The sequence below is a fragment of the Hakea prostrata genome, chromosome 3 (assembly GCF_041222555.1).
Source record: "Hakea prostrata isolate BN-2017 chromosome 3, UWA_Hpros_2, whole genome shotgun sequence".
NCBI lineage: Eukaryota > Viridiplantae > Streptophyta > Magnoliopsida > Proteales > Proteaceae > Hakea > Hakea prostrata.
The window spans coordinates 51583312-51601889 of record NC_142602.1 but is presented as its reverse complement, the minus strand read 5'-3'; the positions used below and the strand labels follow the sequence as shown (position 1 = coordinate 51601889).

General features: G+C 39.6%; 1 protein-coding gene and 1 non-coding gene across 2 annotated transcripts; one reads left to right on the top strand and one right to left on the bottom strand.

Annotated features, from left to right (window-relative positions):
• Positions 1-12262: 12262 nt before the first annotated feature.
• On the bottom strand, positions 12263-18325 carry LOC149022442 (protein LURP-one-related 7-like). The gene is made up of 3 exons (XM_089150544.1): positions 17846-18325; positions 16471-16680; positions 12263-12869 (listed from the first exon to the last, which is right to left on the bottom strand). Exons 1-3 carry the CDS (start codon positions 18146-18148, stop codon positions 12738-12740), a joined length of 645 nt encoding a protein of 214 aa, XP_089006670.1. The 5' UTR covers positions 18149-18325; the 3' UTR covers positions 12263-12737.
• On the top strand, positions 17706-17778 carry TRNAA-AGC (transfer RNA alanine (anticodon AGC)). Its single transcript has one exon. It is a non-coding gene; the product is annotated as a tRNA-Ala (tRNA).
• Positions 18326-18578: the final 253 nt, after the last annotated feature.

The following is an 18578-nucleotide window of genomic DNA, read 5'->3' as shown; positions in this document are numbered from 1 at the left end:
GCCACGCGACCTTTCCGGTATCCTTCACACTAGAGTCCCATGCCGACTACGGACTCACCAACCCTATTGATCACCACATATGGTAAACGGGAAGCTCTCACGTCCTCTCACGGGTTGGTTACCGGTCTTAAGCGCCCGTGAGCCCAAGTCTAACCAATGCAACCCTACCAAAAAGGCCCCACAATGTGATCGCCCTCACGGGTTGGTTACCGGCTTGAGCGCCCATGAATCCCCAGCTACCACGGGTCGTGGTCTCAATACCCCTCCGATTAGGGTCGACATAACAGGACATCCTAGCCAAACACTACTAGACAAATCCTAGATATGTCATCCAACAGTTTAGGAAGGTGTCCAGAGGGCATCTCCGGAAACATCCCATAATATTCCCGTAGTAGTCCAAGGACAGAAGTGTCAAAAGGACACCTCTCCTTTCCAAACCATACTTAAGCATACACATGCATCAATTCATATCATCACATATATGGTAACTTCATATATGGAAAGAAATCAATAATTACAATCATTTGTATAACATTGGTAAGTAAATCATACATGAATCAATTCAACATGAATAAATAATGCTACTGTAATCAAAGTTATGCAACAATAGTATATCATTGTAAGAATCTAATTTAGGAATCATATCTATGATATTCAAATATAGAAACTAGATTCATGCTATCTATGTAATTAAGGAAATAACCATCCTTACCTTTTATAACTCGCAAAGGAATCCTAAGAAATCAAGTAAGATCTTGGCAAACTTGAGAAGAATGTCCTAAACAAGTATATACAACATATTAGGAAAGATCCCTAACAGAAAAGATATCAAAACATCCGAAGCAGACCAAACTGGAGTTCTTGTACTCATTGGTCGAGTGGATTGGTCGAGTGGTCCAGTCGACCAATCGATCGACCAATGCAGACGAGAGCCTAAAAAAACAGAGTTTTAAGATATGAAATCGAATTTGGTGGTTCAAAAGGGTACTAATCAAGGGGTAGACTACATCAGCGGTATTCTAACATATAGGGGACCTCAAAACACTAATCCAATCAAGATATCAAGATCCAAATTAGGAAACAAAAAGTTACCATAATTAAATCAGTCATGGATCTTGATGAATTTGAAATAGAAAACAAAGACAAGAACAATAGGAGGATGGATCATTGCTTTCGGTAATGGTATCATGAAAACATACATAGATCTTCATGGAATAAGGCTTAGAAGCATAAATCTAAATAAGGAAATAAAACCTACCATATATGTAACTACCATGCATCATGAAGAACACATAGTATGGTAGAAGAGAACAACTAGAAATCTATAGATTATGGATCATGGAAAGAAAACACGGTAATTAACTACTAACATGATCAACAAAGAAGATCCAAAGAGATCGAATTCAGATTAGAAGTTTAATCAAAGATTAGATCATGGTTTGATCATGATTCCTTCAAAAGCTTGCAATGATCATGGTTAAGATCATTGTTCTAGCCTCAAATCCTTAGGATGATCATGAGAACATGTTCGGAGATGTTTGCAACGAGAGAATGCAGCATCTCTTCTACTGCCTCAACTCAAAAAGGAAAGAAAAACAAAGATGGAGGAGAAGAAGAGAGAGTAGACATACCTTTTGATGCAAAAAAGAGTTTCGACGAAGATCCGTCAAGAAAACACCAAGGATGCAAGAGAGATGACTTGCGAGAGGTCTTCGGTTCGTTCCGGAGGGTTTGGAGGCAGCAAATACGAAGTGGACTCGAGATTGGACTTAAATAGAGCAAGAACAACCTAATTGCCAAAGACAGCACTCATTGGTCGAGTGGATTGGTCGATGGCCCGATCGACCAATCAGTCGACCAATGCTGACAGCAAGACCAAAACAGGGAATTGAAGGCCCAGATCAAATCCAATCCTAAAGGGGTTTTGCACACAAGTCAAGTGACTTACCTAATAGGTAGAAATGCCTTCAAACCAAGATAGAGAGCACTCCAAGTCCATCAACTAATTAGATCTTCATCAGGATTCAGTTTCCATAAATAGAACCTCATCATCAACTTTCATGGATTCAAAGCCAGACACCAAGTCCTCTATTGGGATGGCCCAAAGCTGACTTCTTACTTTACTTCGGGTCATCGGACCTACAAATAACAAGGTTTCCGGGTCAAGGTTAGGGCTGGGTTTTACAATCGACATGAATGTCCCCACTATTGATGTTGCCTATAGAAGCCACAGGTGTGACTACTTCATGTGGCGCTAGGCTAGCAACAATAAAGTAACTCGGGTTAGGTGCAAGAGGTGCAACTAGACTAAGACCTGTATGGTGTTGGGAAGGACATACGTTCTATTGTGTATAGAATGCTCCACCATAGCACGTATATTGTAACATCCAGCCCAAACCTAGCCCGGACACCCTATTTATTTTGGGATAAAGAAAGACTAGTTCAATGTTAGACCTTAAAAGTTGGACTTTAATTTCAATATTATTATCTTTGAAAACCTTAGGAAGCCATGTCAGACCTTTCCCTTAGGGTAGATTTGTAATGTTTGGCCTTATCCTACCTTGGCCCGGCCCGGGACCTATTATGTTTGTAGGTCCGAAAACCCAAAGTGGGGGAAATGAGACTTGTGGACCCTTTTGGTTGATGATTTGGTGTTGGAACCCAAGCCCGTGAACATTGATGATGATGCCTCTCACTTGAGAGCATTGTCAGTGTTAGTTTTGAATCTGCGCACCGAAGAGGGGTGAATTAGTTGAAATAGCAAATGAACTCCTGTGCTCAATCCAAATATATTTCTGGAAACTAAACTTCTTGATGGACTTGTAGGAGAAAACCCCACTCCATTTGACCCCATATAGCCCTCCAAATCCCTGTCCGAAGTTGCTGAACTATGTCTGGCAAATCCTGCTTGCGCATCGAAGAAGGTGAGCTTATTTGGTGGACCTAATGACCTCACATGCTTGATCCAAAGGTATTTCTGGAAACTAGACTTCTTGATTGACTTGTAGGAGAAAACCTCACTCAATTTGACCTTGTATAGCCCTCCGATTCCCAATTCAAAGTTGCTGAACTATTTTTGGATTTTCTGCTAAAACCTGTTACCTGTTTTGGTCGATGCTCTTTGGTCGATGCCATCAACCAAGGACCATCGACCAAAGTTGCCCAGAATCGAGAAAAAGATGCTTTTTGGATATTCCTTCATCTATTTAAATGAAACCTTGAACCTATAACGATATTTTACTCATTTCAACACCTGAGAACAATGGAAGGCTCCTCTTATGCTCCTCCTTAGCTTGGGTGATGACCTTCTACAAGAATCCTTGTCTCTCTTCTCCAACTACCATCTTCTAAGGTATGATTCTCTCTCTTGCTCTCTATTCTACTCACTTCCCTTCTTCTTTTACTGATGAGACCATGGCCAAGGTGCTGCAATCTTGCAAACACCTTGCCACGAACGTCTCTTCCCATTTATACTTGCTTTTCCTTCATTCTTGCTATGCTTCACTTGCATCTTGATCCTTACATATACATTACCATGATTCCTTGCTTAACAACTTGATTTCTTATACTAAACTGAGATGTGGAGTATGATTAGTCTAATCTCTGGCTTGCAAATGATTGTAATCATGTTCCTAACCTATTCCCCAACTAATTCTCTAGCTTCCCTTTCAATTACATCAATTTCTCATGAATGCTAGGATTCTTGTCTTTAGAACATAGGACCTCAATTTGGGGGTTTTCATTTGGACCATTGGATTGTGATAATACTTGCTAGGTAGTGTTCTTACATTGTTATTAATCATCCCTCCAAGTTTTAGATCGATCCGAACCCCGGAAGACCCATTTCGGACCAAAATCCCCAAAATCCACTATTCTGTCTCGAAGACAATTTTGGTCGATCCTTTTGGTCGATACCATCGACCAATACCATCGACCAAACTTGTTGCTGACAGCAACCTTGCTCCGTTTTGATCCGTTTGACATCCGATCTTCCCGACTTCTTCTCTAACTTATTATTGATGTTTGTTTAGGGTCTTAACAATTCTTTTGGACTAATTCTTGGTATTCTCAATTCATCATCAACTCAACCTAAGGTAAGGATGGTTATCTCCATAAACATATAGATCATCAACTTATGATTTATGTTCTTATTTATGAATAGAATCTCTTGATTTCTTTTAATCGTTATAAGACTGTGATATATGTTTTAGAACAGTAGTATTGAAATCTTTATACTCTTGTCATGTTACATTACTATTCTTGTTTACTTATGTCTATGACGATTCATTTCAATATCATGATTTAACTTGTATTATGAAGATGTATTGGATGCATGAAAAGTGATGAACTTGAATATGTGATTGCCTACGTATAACTTGGGATTGGGGAGTGTCCTATTGACGCTTCTATCCTTGGGCACCGGAGGGAATAGTATGGGATGTTCTCCGAAGGTGCCTATCGACTCTTTCCCGGGTTATTGGATGACATACATAGGACTGTCTAGTGGTTTGGCTAGGATGTCCCTGTCGTATCAGACCCGAATCGGAAGGGCATTGAGACCGAACGACCAGTGGTAGCAGTGGGGATTTGTGGGCACTCAAGACCGGTAACCAACCCGTGAGAGGTCATAAATCTCATTGTGGGAGCCATTTATTGGTAGGGTTGCAAATGGATAGACTTGGGCTCACGGGCGCTCAAGACCGGTAACCAACCCGTGAGAGGACGTGAGAGCTTCCTGTTTACTATTTGTGGATGACCAATAGGGTTGATGAGTCCGTAATCCAAGGATTACGCTGACTCTAGTAAGAAGGATACCGGAAAGGATCGCCGGGGGCGAGGAATGGACGTATCTGGATCTGAGTTGATATGACTGAGTAGATGACTTGCATTGGGCTAGGCTTTACTGTGACATGCGCCAATACTTATACCAAATGGTGATGTGAGAGAGTGGTGACTAAATCCCCAACCATGGTTTTTTTGAGGACTTTACCGATATTCCCGGGCATTCCCAAGATATGGAGCGGGAGAATGACAGACGACCCAGAGAAGTATGGTGCTATGACTTAAAGCATGTCTACCTTAGAGACCAGCATTCATAGAGTTAGAACCATACTTGCATCATGTGTTCCATATCATATTGCATCATGCTATGGCTTGTATCATATGGTTTATATTTTATGGAATGACTACCTTCTTGAGTTCTTTCGAACTCACTCCTTTTTGCAACATATTTTGTTAGACTTTCTGCGGTACTACCACTTGTTGATTGTGGCAGTCAACCCTCTGGAGGCCGAGTTGAAGACTTGTATCATATCTTGGTGGCGATGAACCAGTTGATAAAGGCGAGTAGACCGAGATCGGGACTTGTTTGTAGCGAGTTCAGTTTTATATTTGTGTGTTAGGGATGGGATGTCGCCTCATTCCCTTTTTAACCTTTTATTTGAATTGTCGGGACTATAGCTTAGTTGTTTCACTTGTTATTTGGTGAATCGGTTGTAACCTTTACTTTTAGTCGTCTCATCTTCCGCTATTATTATAGGATGGGTTTCCTCCCTCCTTTTCACACTTGATTGTTTATACTAATGAAATCCTTTCTGCACTCTGATGTTATTTGTGAATCCTTCTGAGGTACTTTCTCGACTTTTATTATTAAATTATTTGGATACAAGGAATTGTTCTTGCTTTTGATTATATTATTGTGCTAAGTGACTATGATCGTTCCTAAACTTGATCGGCGGGACTGTAATTCACTCCCCGGGTAATCCAAATAGGGTATCCCCTTGGTGGATTTAGGGGGGGGGGGGAAAAAAAACCAAAAAATGTGCCCCAAAAAAAGGGGAAAGGGGGGGGGGGGGCCCCCCCCCTTTTTTTTGGGGGGGGGGGGGGTTTTTGGGGCCTTAGTGTGCTTTGGGGTTTTGGGAACATCATGAAACGAGGGGTTGATGTGGCTACTTTGGGGTGTTACTTATGGTCATGACTAATTCGACCTAAAGTGGCATTACCGGGGAAGGAGTCAATCCCCAGTGTAATGATGATTTGGGGCAAAAGGAAAAGCTTGACTCAACTGCACCTTAAGAGTGTTTGCTAGCGCAAACTATATTAGTTACATTAATGAACATTCTAAGGACAAGAAGGTGATCTCTTATAGGGATCGAGGTACCTTTTGTCTGGTGAGTTTGAATAAACCTAGGACACTGTGGTATACTAATGCTTATTTGATGTGTTTCGTTGAGTGATGCTACCATTCTGGCCTTCTGGGAAGGTTTCTAGTTTGGGGCTCACGAGTGCAGGTATATCACCAATCGCACAACCCATTTGCCAGTATGACTTGTGGATGTTAGTGTCTAGGACATAAGTGGTCTATGTATCTAGGATACATAGTAGAGAGATCAAAATGTGTGTATCTGGGATATACATGTGTGTCTAGGACACATTGTGATAGAGAGATCGAAATGTGTATATCTGGGATATACATGTGTGTCTGGGACACACTGTGATAGAGAGATCGAAATGTGTATATCTGGGATATACATTTATGTCTCGGGCACACCTGTGACAAAGAGTTTGACACTTGTCATTGTGCAAGTGGGAGATGTTGGCATTTATTAATAATAATATGCCCAAGGGAAAAAGTGAAAACTCACTTTTGGGCGGTTACAAAATATAGGTTTATATTTTGGTAACAACCGCATCACTTGTAACACAATTGCATTACGGCGTTCGTAAGTTTCTAAAAACGGCTCTCGCTCTCATCTCTCCAAAAACGCAAGAAGGAGGAAGCTTTTTTTCCAGGATCTCATTCTCCTTTTGCTTTGGATCTCGATCTTTTACCATTCATCCACAATAGCATGTGGGTTGTGAAGTCTATTCCCTTTTCATGTGATTATGGAAATTAACTGGTGATTTTTCGTGGAGGAATGAGAACGTGGATTCCAAATTTTCCCGCTGCAGATCTTTCTATATTGGGAAAAGTGAATCCAGGTAAGGATCTATCTTCCATTAATTTATAGAATAGAAAGATAACCAACAGATGGTCGAGTCCTCAAGCATCTTTCAGTCCTGATTTCCCAACAAAGAAGAATCAAAGATGTCTTCCGTCATCGAAAAATTGGTGAAATTACTGGAGAAAAAAGATCCAGAAGCTCCTGCGAAAGAAGTCAAAGATTTTGAGTTCAAACTCGAAGATGTGGTTACAATGCTTCCAACTAATGAGCTCTTCTTTGATGGAAAGCTTGTACCTATGCGACGCACAATTGTCCATCTTTTAGTTGCTTCAAAAACGAAGTCGGACGAGATAAGCTCTCAGAGACGACGAAATTTCGCGTGGAGAATTGAGGTATCTAAAACGGATCTGTACTTGTTCTCTCCCAAAGCGTCGAAGTGTTTGAGTGAATGGAGAGGGGTTCTCATGTAGAGGAAGCAGCCGATCAATCAAGCTATATAGAATTTGCAAAAATCTTGGTCTTTTTCTACATCAAAGCTAACTAAGTCTTTGAAGCATTTTCTTCATAGGAGTTCTAAGTCTTCTTCATCAAGTGCGGATTCTTCATTGAGTCTTCCATTGCTGAGAGATTTTGATTTAGAGTTAGTTACTATTTCTTCTTACCTTTCACTTTCTTCTTCGTCTTCTTCGGGTTCTGACCACAAAGATCTCCCAAGACTTTCTCTAGATTCAGATAAGTCGAATCCAAACCAAATAATTTGTCGATATAGAAACCCTCCTCCGAAGCTTAGAATAGCGGGGGGGGGGAAATCCTATTTTGGACTTTCTAAATTTGAAATCATGCTTCAATTTCAGCCTATTATTTGGTATTTATGTGTACTATTGTGCACAGTAGATGATGTTTTCCCTAGAATAGCAAAGCCATTTGATAGCTATCACTGCCATCGACAACATGAGGCTTTTTGCGGCAAAGTATCCACTAGTAAGAGCAAGACCCGATTCGTAGAGCACCTGATTCAACCACCATTCCTACTGTCCTACTGGAGAGCTCACTGTCAATAGTCCTCGGATCAACTCTTCTGCTAAAATTGTGTTTGAGAGATTGGAGAGGAGATCAAGCAATCCAAGCACACAGAGATTTCGGGTGGGTAGAGATTTTCGGTGAAGGTGGGCACTTTCCCATGAGGTGTAGGTAGAAGATAGGTGCCTAAGGGTTGGGTATGTAAGGGTATTAAATATCATTCACTGCCTAAAGGGCATTTGCATAATTTGTATTTTAAATTTTAGAGCAAATGACACGGACACCCCAAAATAGAAGCCTAAAAGCACTGACACCCCAATTTATGTTTGAAAAACACACAGGTCCTATTCCGTTAATATGGTTAGTTATACAATTTGAAAGACTATTATACCCTCATATACACAATGACGCATCAACGTTACAGCTAAAACAGAAAATGAGAAACTGGGCTCTGTTAGCTCCTTCACTCAGACCTGCAATAGCCATATCGATCCTTGCAAACCTTCCACCAAGCCGGTTCCCACCGGCATCTAACCAAAGTGCCAGTAGAGAGGTTCAAATGCTCGATGGGTTCCTAGCAGAGAGGTTCAAATGCTCGATGGGTTCAAATACCCTTTCTCAACTAAAATCTAAAATAACTGAAACTGATGGGTGGTATACGGCAATGAATCTCATCTGATCTACCATATGAAATCCTCCTCTCTTTCTATCTCTCTTCTTCACACACAATTGAAGAATTGAAACTGAAAAAGAAAATGGGAAAAAAATGGAAAAAAGAAAAAAGAAAAAGAAGAAATAGAGCAAGGCATAAGTCTTGAGCTTCAAATTTGAGCGGTCTGGAACTCTCTCTGAAACCAAAGTGAAAAATAGAGGGTGTCAAGAAATATTCTCTGCAAACGTTTTTTTCAATTTTAGAGTTCCTGATTGCTCAAACTTGAATGAAATCTTTTATTGATTTCAAATTTGAGCGGCGTGAGTCTTGAGCATCAAATTTGAGCGGTCAGGAACTCTCTCTCACTTTCTCTCCCTAAGAATACTCTGAAACCAAGCGAAAAAATAGAGGGTGTTGAGAAATATTCTCTGCAAACGTTTTTCAATTTTGGAGTCACCTGATTGCTCAAACTTGAATGAAATCTTTTATAGATTTCAAGTTCAGGCGGTCAGGGACAACGATTAATCTCCATCGCAGAAAAGAAGTATCTAAACTAAAGGAGTAAAAGGGGAAAAAAAAAAAGAAGAAGAAGCAGAAGCGGAAAGCGGGAAAGTGGGAATGATCAGAATCGGAAGCTTAACAAATTTGGTCTCATCCAGTATCAATGGGATTTACAATACAACTTTTTTTTCTTCTTACAACCTGCTTTGGATTTTCAAAGAGCTATGGTTTTGATTTTCGGTTCAGATTTTGAGAAGATGAATGGAGAGGTAGAAAGCCATCGTAGGCAGGTAAGGATATTAATATTGAGAATATGAATGGTTTTGATTTTCAAGTCAGATTTTTTTTTTTCTCAGATTTTAGTAAGGGCAATTTTGGAATTTAGAAAAAAATAAACAAGACTAACATTACTAACTGAATGGACTAATGTATTTAATGAATTGGGGTGTCTGTGTTTTTTAAACATAAAGTGAGGTGTCAGTGTTTTAAAGCCTTTATTTTGGGGTGCCAGTGCAATTTGTTCTAAATTTTAAATGACTTAAATGGGGGTAAGGGCATTTAGGTAATTTTACTTTAACAACAAAACTTAACTATGGGTAACTTAATAATTTTTCAAGTGGGTGCCATGTAATTTACAACATAATAGTGCGTGGTCACTAGTTTCACCCCAAAAAAAAGTGGATGCCGTATAAAAAACTCTTTTTTCTGAAAAGAATATTGTCTATGTAAGGATACATATAAGGTAATGAATCTTTTTTTTTTTTCAAAAAGGGAGTATTGTCTATGTAAGGATACATATAAGGTCAGGATTCAGATTCAATTTGCTGTGTGAATTTTATCTGCTTGCATATCAGATTTGATTGATAAGTGCACTGACTAATTAATTGGTGAGTTGGATATGTGAGAAGCCGAGGATTATGCTTGTTCATCTAAATTATGTCAATCATGTAAAATCCGAAGATGTGCCGGCAAACTGACTGCATAAAAGCAGCAATGTGATCTATTCTTTCACTCTATCCATCAAATTCCTGCTATTCAATAATATGAGAAACCCAATAAGGGGAAGAGAGAGGCAGAAGTTGAATCAAGATTTGCAAGTGATTGGTAGAATCCAAAACCAGCAGAGCTTGATCGGTGTTATAGCTGTGCTGTGATATAAGTGAATTAGAAACCATTGAAGGACAATCTCTTTAAGCTGGTTATAATTTTGGTTTTGAACCTTGATCCTCGATCTTTGATGGGCAATGTCTTAAGGTTGTTATAATGGTGATACGGAGAAAATATGATCGAACTTGGTTCATTCATGGTTCAACCTTCGACTCCGGTCGAGACGAAGGGAATCAACTCGTTTCCGAACGAGCCGGGTTCAGGAAGTCGCTTGCTGAGGAAGAAAACTAAATCAGCTACAGGCACACCCTAATCCAATACTTATGGAGGAGGTTAATTAACCTAATGACGACAGGCAGAATTCGGCGACTGTCACTTATCACCTTCAAAAGGATAATCATCAGAAAACGATCGGATTATCCTAGGAGTACTCTACTAGTCCAAACTAGTAGAAGTCTATCACTCAACGGATCTATCTATTAAGATCCAACGACTATCCGAAGAATGCTCATATACATCTAACGAAGAAGATTCGAATGTACACTCTATATAAACATCGCCTCCCCACAAGGGGGAGGGATCTAGATACACACACTTGAACGTGAACACTTAGATGCTTATTATCTGAATCGTATTCCCGTTACTAATTCCTTAGCTCTGTGTTATAGCAGAGCCGTTTGTGATTAAGTTCATCAATTGACTTAGCCTTCGGAGGTGGACTCCCGACCCCAGTGGTCGGGCCACATCTGACACTTTGTTTTGCAGGTCCTTCTCAGGAGATCTAAGGGCTGAGCAGATTTTGGACGCATCAAATGGTTTCTCAAAATCCGGTGAGAAACTAAGATTTAGATCTAGATCTATACAAAATGCTAGTCAAGAATGATATGTGGAATTCCTTTGATTCATGACTCTCAAACTAGGCCTTAACACTAGAACAATCTCTTCTGTGTTGCTGAAGTAAGCCCATTAAACTGGAGAAGGAGGCATGGGTAGGGATGAGGCAATGATGCTGGATTCTCTTATATTGTGACAAATGACTGCTGCTGAATGGTGGTTTCCAAGCAAAGGAAAGGGATGAGGAAGTAAGGGTGGATCGAACTCCTCTGCTTCTTGAGTTGTGCTGCATTGTTCACCCTGTGCCATGGGCTTACCGTCTGAGCAAATCTTGTTGGTCTGACGGCCTCAGACTATAAGGCGTTGTTGGTCTTTATGGACTGAGTACAATGATCATTTCTTGTAATATTTGAGGGTCCAAATCTATATAATTAGTTTCAATCTAAAACTTTGTTTCAATCAAGCTAACGACCATTATGCCAAAAATCTAATATTATAAACATGAGTAGATCAATCAAATTTTTTCTTGGTTTAGCAAATGAATTAAAATGTAATAAGAATTCAATATTGTTTGAAAAGTAAACCCACGACACAAGCCTTAACCCAATTAAATGGGATGGGGGCTACATGGGGTCTTTGTCTTCCAATCAAATCAATTTTATTCAAATTTGACCAAAGGTAGATGGTATCCCTCCCCCTCCCCCTCCCCTGTGCCATCATATTTTCAAGGGGGTCCACCTTGTCACAAGGTGCCCCTTCCCCCTTTGATGGAAGGGGTTCTCTCAATTATATTGAAGGTCATATTGGACATAAGACCTAGCCAGCCAATTACTTCTCCTAAGGTTATTTTAAGTTTGTCTATAATTCTTTTGGTTCCTTTATTTTGGATCAACTCATTTCTCTATGTGGGGACACCAACCAACAATAAAAAAACTAAGAAAACCCTAATTAATAGATATTAATTTAGTACTAAGAAACTATAATAAACCAAAACCAAAACAGACATTTAGGATTTTGTCATGCTAACCTAGACCAAATTTGATTTAAACCACCCTAAACCTGGCCTAAACAGTAAACACCACATACGTTAATAACTTTTCCTACAGTATAAGAAGTTATGCTTAATTCGACTTCCACTTGATTAGAACGAGCTTTATATATTTTTTAAACAAAGGCATATCTTGAAGGTATGGAGTAAGAAGCAATGAAATGCTCTAAGATGAACTTTAAAATTCTATGTGAAGAATGTCATTAAGAAACAAAGAAATGTCACAAATGTTGACAAGAATGGATTCCATATGAAGAATAACTGTCCTACCCTACATTTTCAGAGAAGGGCCCCTAAGTTTTTTGAAGTGAAGAATTATTGACTTTGAAGTACATGAGAATGGGGCACAATGACAGGAAGAAAGTTTTCAGTGATTTTATGAGCTTTTTGGTTTAACTGTGGGAGAAACATTAGCCTTTGGAGGAGTCATCTCTGTGTTGGAACTTTATTTGCACTTGCAGCAAGATGGCAACAACAGGCTTCATGACTTCAGGTCTGATGAAGGAAAACAGGGTATCCATACCGTGGTGTGCTCTGGATTGGGTTTGAAGAGAGAGGCAGGAAACAGTACCCCGTTGTGGAAGATAAAATGGTTACAAACAGATTTGCCCATACTTAAATGGATCTCTTGTCATTTTCGCCCATCAAAATAGATTACAACCAAAGCCGCGATCAAAGCATGATCAACAAATCCAGGGAATATTGTCAACTTAAATCTTCGCCTCCCAACAATAATCTTCCTAAGCTTGTACAGCAGGCTCGTCTGCAAAAAAAAGAAAAGCTTCAACAGGTCTATTACTTCTCAATATGCCAAATGATGCAAGTACATTTTGATGGGTAATACGCAGAATGTGAATATCAGGACACCGAACCCCCACTGTGCTAAAAAACACAAGCATGCAGTCACACAAGAAAAAGAGGCTAAATGAATGAAAATTACTTGGGATTTCAATATCCAAGTGGCTACTCCAACCAACTACAGCACATTTAGAGAACCAGTAGCTCCCATCGAACTCTATAGTAACACTTGAACCCATCAGCCCAAACCCAGAAAAAGTAAAGCATAGGGAGACTAGATAACACAAGGCTAAGATCAAGAATGACTCAGCTCCAATTAAACCCTTCAAGTCAGAAAAACCAGAACTAAGAATTGCTTCTGGAGAACTCTAAAGGGTATGACTAGTGAGAACTTATGGCCATGCAATTATGGACGGGGATAATAACCGATGGTCTGTACATGACTGGATGCTTCTGGAGAAGGCTTCAAGAGCTACAGTAAAGATTTAGGGGGAAAAGGGGCAACCTTGGTGGATACTATAGGAGATAAGAGTACCCAATAGGGCTGTCTTTGAAAACCATTGGATAATTGAGGGGGAGGAGGGGGGAAGAAGTGCAATGGTAAACACAACCAATGAAGGCAAATGGGAATGAGATCTTGTTCGTGACATTGACAATAAGATCCCATTGCAAAGAACCGAGCCTATGGATATCAATCTTACAAAGGCAACTGTGAAATGATTCTTTCTATCACATCCTCTCACTATCTCAAGCCAAAGAAGAATGATGTAAAAAGTAATAGGGAAAAATTCAGATACACCCCAATAACTACAGTACAAATCACAGCCATCCCGCGAGCATGCCAAATTGGCAAACACACCACAATCGTTACCAATAAAATTGAACACTATAGTCCATCTTGTTAGTATTTTCAGTCAAGTCATGGTTGTATAATTTTATAATCCCTAAAATATCCTTATTCTATTGTGAATTTACGTTTTGCCCTTAGTAAAATAATCAATAGTATTTAGCAAGATGCCATCATTGGAGGACTTTCCGATGATCTCCTCCTCCTTCTCATTACAATTACCTCTGGCTTTAGTTATCATCTTACTCTTGTGTCTTGCATTCTCTCTTCATTGTTTAAATAGTTTGCAAGAGATTTCTTGATCTCTCTGCCTAAGAACTCATGTTCTTCTCTGCAGAGGACTAAGGGTGCACTCACAATCTGATTCACTACTTGAGCCTGCATACTCATCTCTGTTTTGTTCTTCAAAGTTGTACAACGATGTACAACCATGGTTCAGGTGAAATGAATTGGTTTTCGTGTATTTCTCCACAACCCAAGAAATCAAGTGTGGATCCACCAATTCAACCTGAATCAACAATTTGAATCAAGATTACCACCATTCATCAATCTCACTATCCCCAAGATGTTCCAAGCTTGGCAGCGAATCTTTGAGTAGCAATTTCAAAAGAGACGCCACCAGAGCACCAGATTCAGGCCACGTAATACACGGGTAGCCTTTGATGCTCTTCTTCTGGCATGGATTCAAAAAAGCTCCACCCAAGCCATCCATCAAATTCCCCAACTGGAAGGCCCTAAACTTTAATTTTCTCACCCATGTCTTCCCCTTCTTCCATCAATGCCGTCATTGTCACAAGCTTAAAAGCAAGTTGCTCATTAAACACAGGTCACTCCTGGTTTTGATTAAATCATCCCCCCATCCCCTCTGAAATAGGAGCTCCGCAAGTTAGTTCTGTTCAATGGGTTTGAAATTCTCCAATCAACAAGATTTACATATAAAAAATTAGTAGGGTTGTGGAATAGCAGCAAGGGTGGTTTGTCAAACAGAGGAAGAGAAAATCTAAGAGAGAATTTTGATGGTTGATTTCATATTAAATTTGCAGAGATAAGTTTACCATTTGATTTGATAGCAGTTCTATAGCATAATCAGCTTCAACACCTATCTTGTGTTATGACATGGTGTCTCCTTTAGTGCAGTGACACATTAAATCTAGGGTGATAGAGATTGTAATGATGAGGAGAGATGGCTGGAAAGGATTGTTGAGTATGGCTCATGCTTCACATTGTGTTGCCGACGGAATGGGGTCCCGCTCCCTAGTGAGCGAGCGGGGGTGTGGGGGCAGCACCCCATAGCCTGTAGAGAGTCCATGTTTCTGTGGGACTCAGAGTTTTTTTAGAGTTTGGGCTTGAGCCCATGAATAGCTATGGCTTAGGGTTTCTAGCGCTTATATATATTCTCTTGTAATCGAACATTGAATATAGTGAAAAATTTAATGCTGGATGTAGCCTCACATTGAGGTGAACCAGGGTAAAATCCATGTCTCCTTTCTTCCTTGTTTTCTATACGATTGTGTGTGATTGATCGCTCTAATCCTAACAAACCTGGGCTGACAGAGATTACGATGATGAGGAGAGAAGGCTGGAAAGGATTGTCAAAGTTGGGTTTTGGATTGGAGAAGACAAGAAGAAGAATATGGAGAGTGGGTGATGGAGCAGTGAAGTTGTTTGGGTCTTCTTGGTAGGCCATTGAAGGTGGATGAATTTCCATTTTCACATATTCGATCCTTGCTTCTTCCTCTTTGTCTTCTCTCCCTCTGAATAAAATCTTATTTTGTATGTTGAAAAGGAATACGAGCACAATATGACAGAAATCTTTTCAGTTTATAGAGGGATATTGAAATGGGTACAGTGGAAATTTGAAATTTAGAAGAGGAATGCTAGGAGGGGTACAGTTGTCTTGTCCTCTCTCCAACTCATGGTGCTAACAGAAAAGGGGACGTCTGCCAATTTGGCATACTTTTGTGATACCTGTGATTTATGACATAATTTTTGGGAGTGTCTGTTTCCCAAAATACTTTTGACCAGGAAAGAATGCTGATTGGTCATCACTGAAGAGGAAATTAACCACAAATTTGATCATATTGTACAAGACTTTTGCCATAAACTTGTAAAGCAAGTTACAAGGAGATATAGGGAGAAAACAACCCAAGAAGAAGCACCCACTTTCTTTGCAATCAGGCAAATGAGAAATATCCCTTTGCTCAGACTGGGATTAGAGAAGAAGCTTTGAAAGACCTTGATAAGATCCAATTCACTTTAATAATGTCTAACATACACAAAGAAAATCCATATCGAACCCATCTGGACAAGGGCTCTGTTAGCCTTTGAGAGATGAAAACAACCAGGATTCAGACTCAGTGAAGATAGTCTGAAGGGTAGCTAGGAGGGAGAAGGAATGAATTTATTGAGAAGGCCTTCCAGAACAGATTCTAGGTGACAGACTTAAAGGGCAAAAAATGTGCACTGAATATTCTACTTTCGGGGATTTATATCTTCCACTTTAGTAAGAGGGGAACCAATTTAAGATAGGAGGAAAACAAAATGCTATTGAAGACAAAGTTGGAACTTGATATGAATGCAGAAGCATTTTTATGTGAGTCTATACTTTAAACAACATTAATTTGGGTAACATCTAAAGTAAACTTAATTCAACCTACAGAAATGCAACCTGAACTGCATTAGGAAGGAAACAATCAAAGAAATAAAATTAAGTCATTACCTGAGCAACAATGGAATTTCCTCTGTAGATGGTGCAAGACCTTTGAAAGGGGCAACCTCTAATCTTAAAATCTGATGTTGAACTTCCCCAGTTCTCATCAACCAGAAACACATCTAACTCTGTAATCAAAAGCGACAAGTAGGTCTTTTGCACCTTAAACACTAGATCCTTGCAGTCGTCACTCTCCCCTTTAAAGCATTGCCATTTACCCTACAAACAAGTAAACCAAAATCACAATTATAAAATGTTATCTAATGGTTTACTAGTTAAAACTGTATTAGGTAAGTGGTGCTCAATCTCTCCTACTTGCCCTCTGTGTAACAAATGTGATGAAACACTTTGGCATTTGTTCATGGTCTGTGATATTTCAAAACATATTTTATTTGCTAGTCCTTGAGAATAAGGACTGAATATGTAACTGGTAATTCTTTTCTTGAAATGTGCTAGAACTGGAGTGCTGCACTACAGTGGAATGCTTACATTATGAACTGGACGTTCTCAGTACTCGCCATTTCATTTTACTACATTTGGAAAGATAGGAGTCAATCTCTTTTTCGTTCTAATAACTTCAGCCGATGTCCATATTAGACACCATTCAACATTGGATATCCAAACTTCAAATGCATTATCCAAATAAATCTCAGTCCACAGACCTATCTATTTATCAATAACAAAGTTCAGCTGAATCTGAACTGCCACTTTGTGAGTATTCTCTTCCACCTAAACCACTTTGAAGCACCATTAGTGATTCAGTTTTAATTGTTACAGGTGTTCAACCCGATGGGATGATCAGTTGGAAATGGGGATACTTTTTGGTCCATAAAGGACAGCTTATAAATAGTGTGATCAACTCTTGCCCTTTTGATACTATGCTGGAGGCAATTTTAGATGGGATGACAGAGGGATTGAACCAAGCGAATATTGGTGGAATCGGTTTATCTCAGCTGTCGACTAATTCAACCAAAGTATCTACTATGCTACCAAGCCCAATACATGAATCATGGCCATACTACTTGGTGCCTTTACTGATCCACCTTTTGGATGCCTTAAATTCAGTCAAACTCTCTCAAATCCTTGTAAAAAGTTGCCTTTGTACATCCAGCATTGTGCATATACAGGTACTGTGCTAAGTGGACAATGAGAGTTGTACTACTAATGTATCAGAACCCCTAAGTACTTCATGAAACTATTTTGCATCAGAGAAAAATGAGAAAACAGCAAACTGGAAACATGTTGGGGATGTAGCTCAGATGGTAGAGCGCTCGCTTAGCATGCGAGAGGTACGGGGATCGATACCCCGCATCTCCATTTTTTTATTTTTTTTCCACTATTCATAAAATCTCAGGAAAAATCAACAGAGAAAGAAGAATCTTACATCGAAGGGGAAGATAGAAAAGATGGGATTTCCTGAAGCATCGAGCAATAGTCTCCTGGGTCGAGGAGTGGATTTGGAGCAGTCACCGTCGACTCTGAAAACGAGATTGCCGGAAGAATCCATGAACGTCAACTGGCCACGTTTAAGGTCTTGACGTCTCTTTCGGACGAACAGATCAATCGGCAAATACGAAATCGGCGGGTATGGGACGGCGATAGAACTGCTTGCAGAAGGTTCAGGCGTTTGATCCAGTTGAATTGAACTGATTCGTGGTGACGATGGTGAAGAATCATCAGAACTCATCGAGAAGAGGGGAAATCAAACCCATTAGAGGAGGGAAGCTTTAAAAGAAACATAGCTAAACCGTTGAAACTCCCAGCTTTCTTTTCAGAGGTGGAAAGAGGCGTGATGTTTTTGTCGACTGTTATAATCGGAATGAGTCATTTTTCGTTGGCGCGCAGATACTGTCCTATTGTAAACCTTAACCGGTGGTGAATTGTGATTCACATCGCAACCCGCATAAAATGATGAGAAAAGAATAAATTGCATAGCCACCCGTTGAGGTACTTTTTTTTCTTTCTTTTTTGGGTTTTAATTCTTAATTGTTAAAAGAGTGATATAGTTGAACATTTAATATCTATTTTATCTTTCCTGAATTAAGAAACCAAAGAACAATATTATCCTCATCTAGAAAAAAATTATATGAAATATCAATTTTATACTTATATTCTTA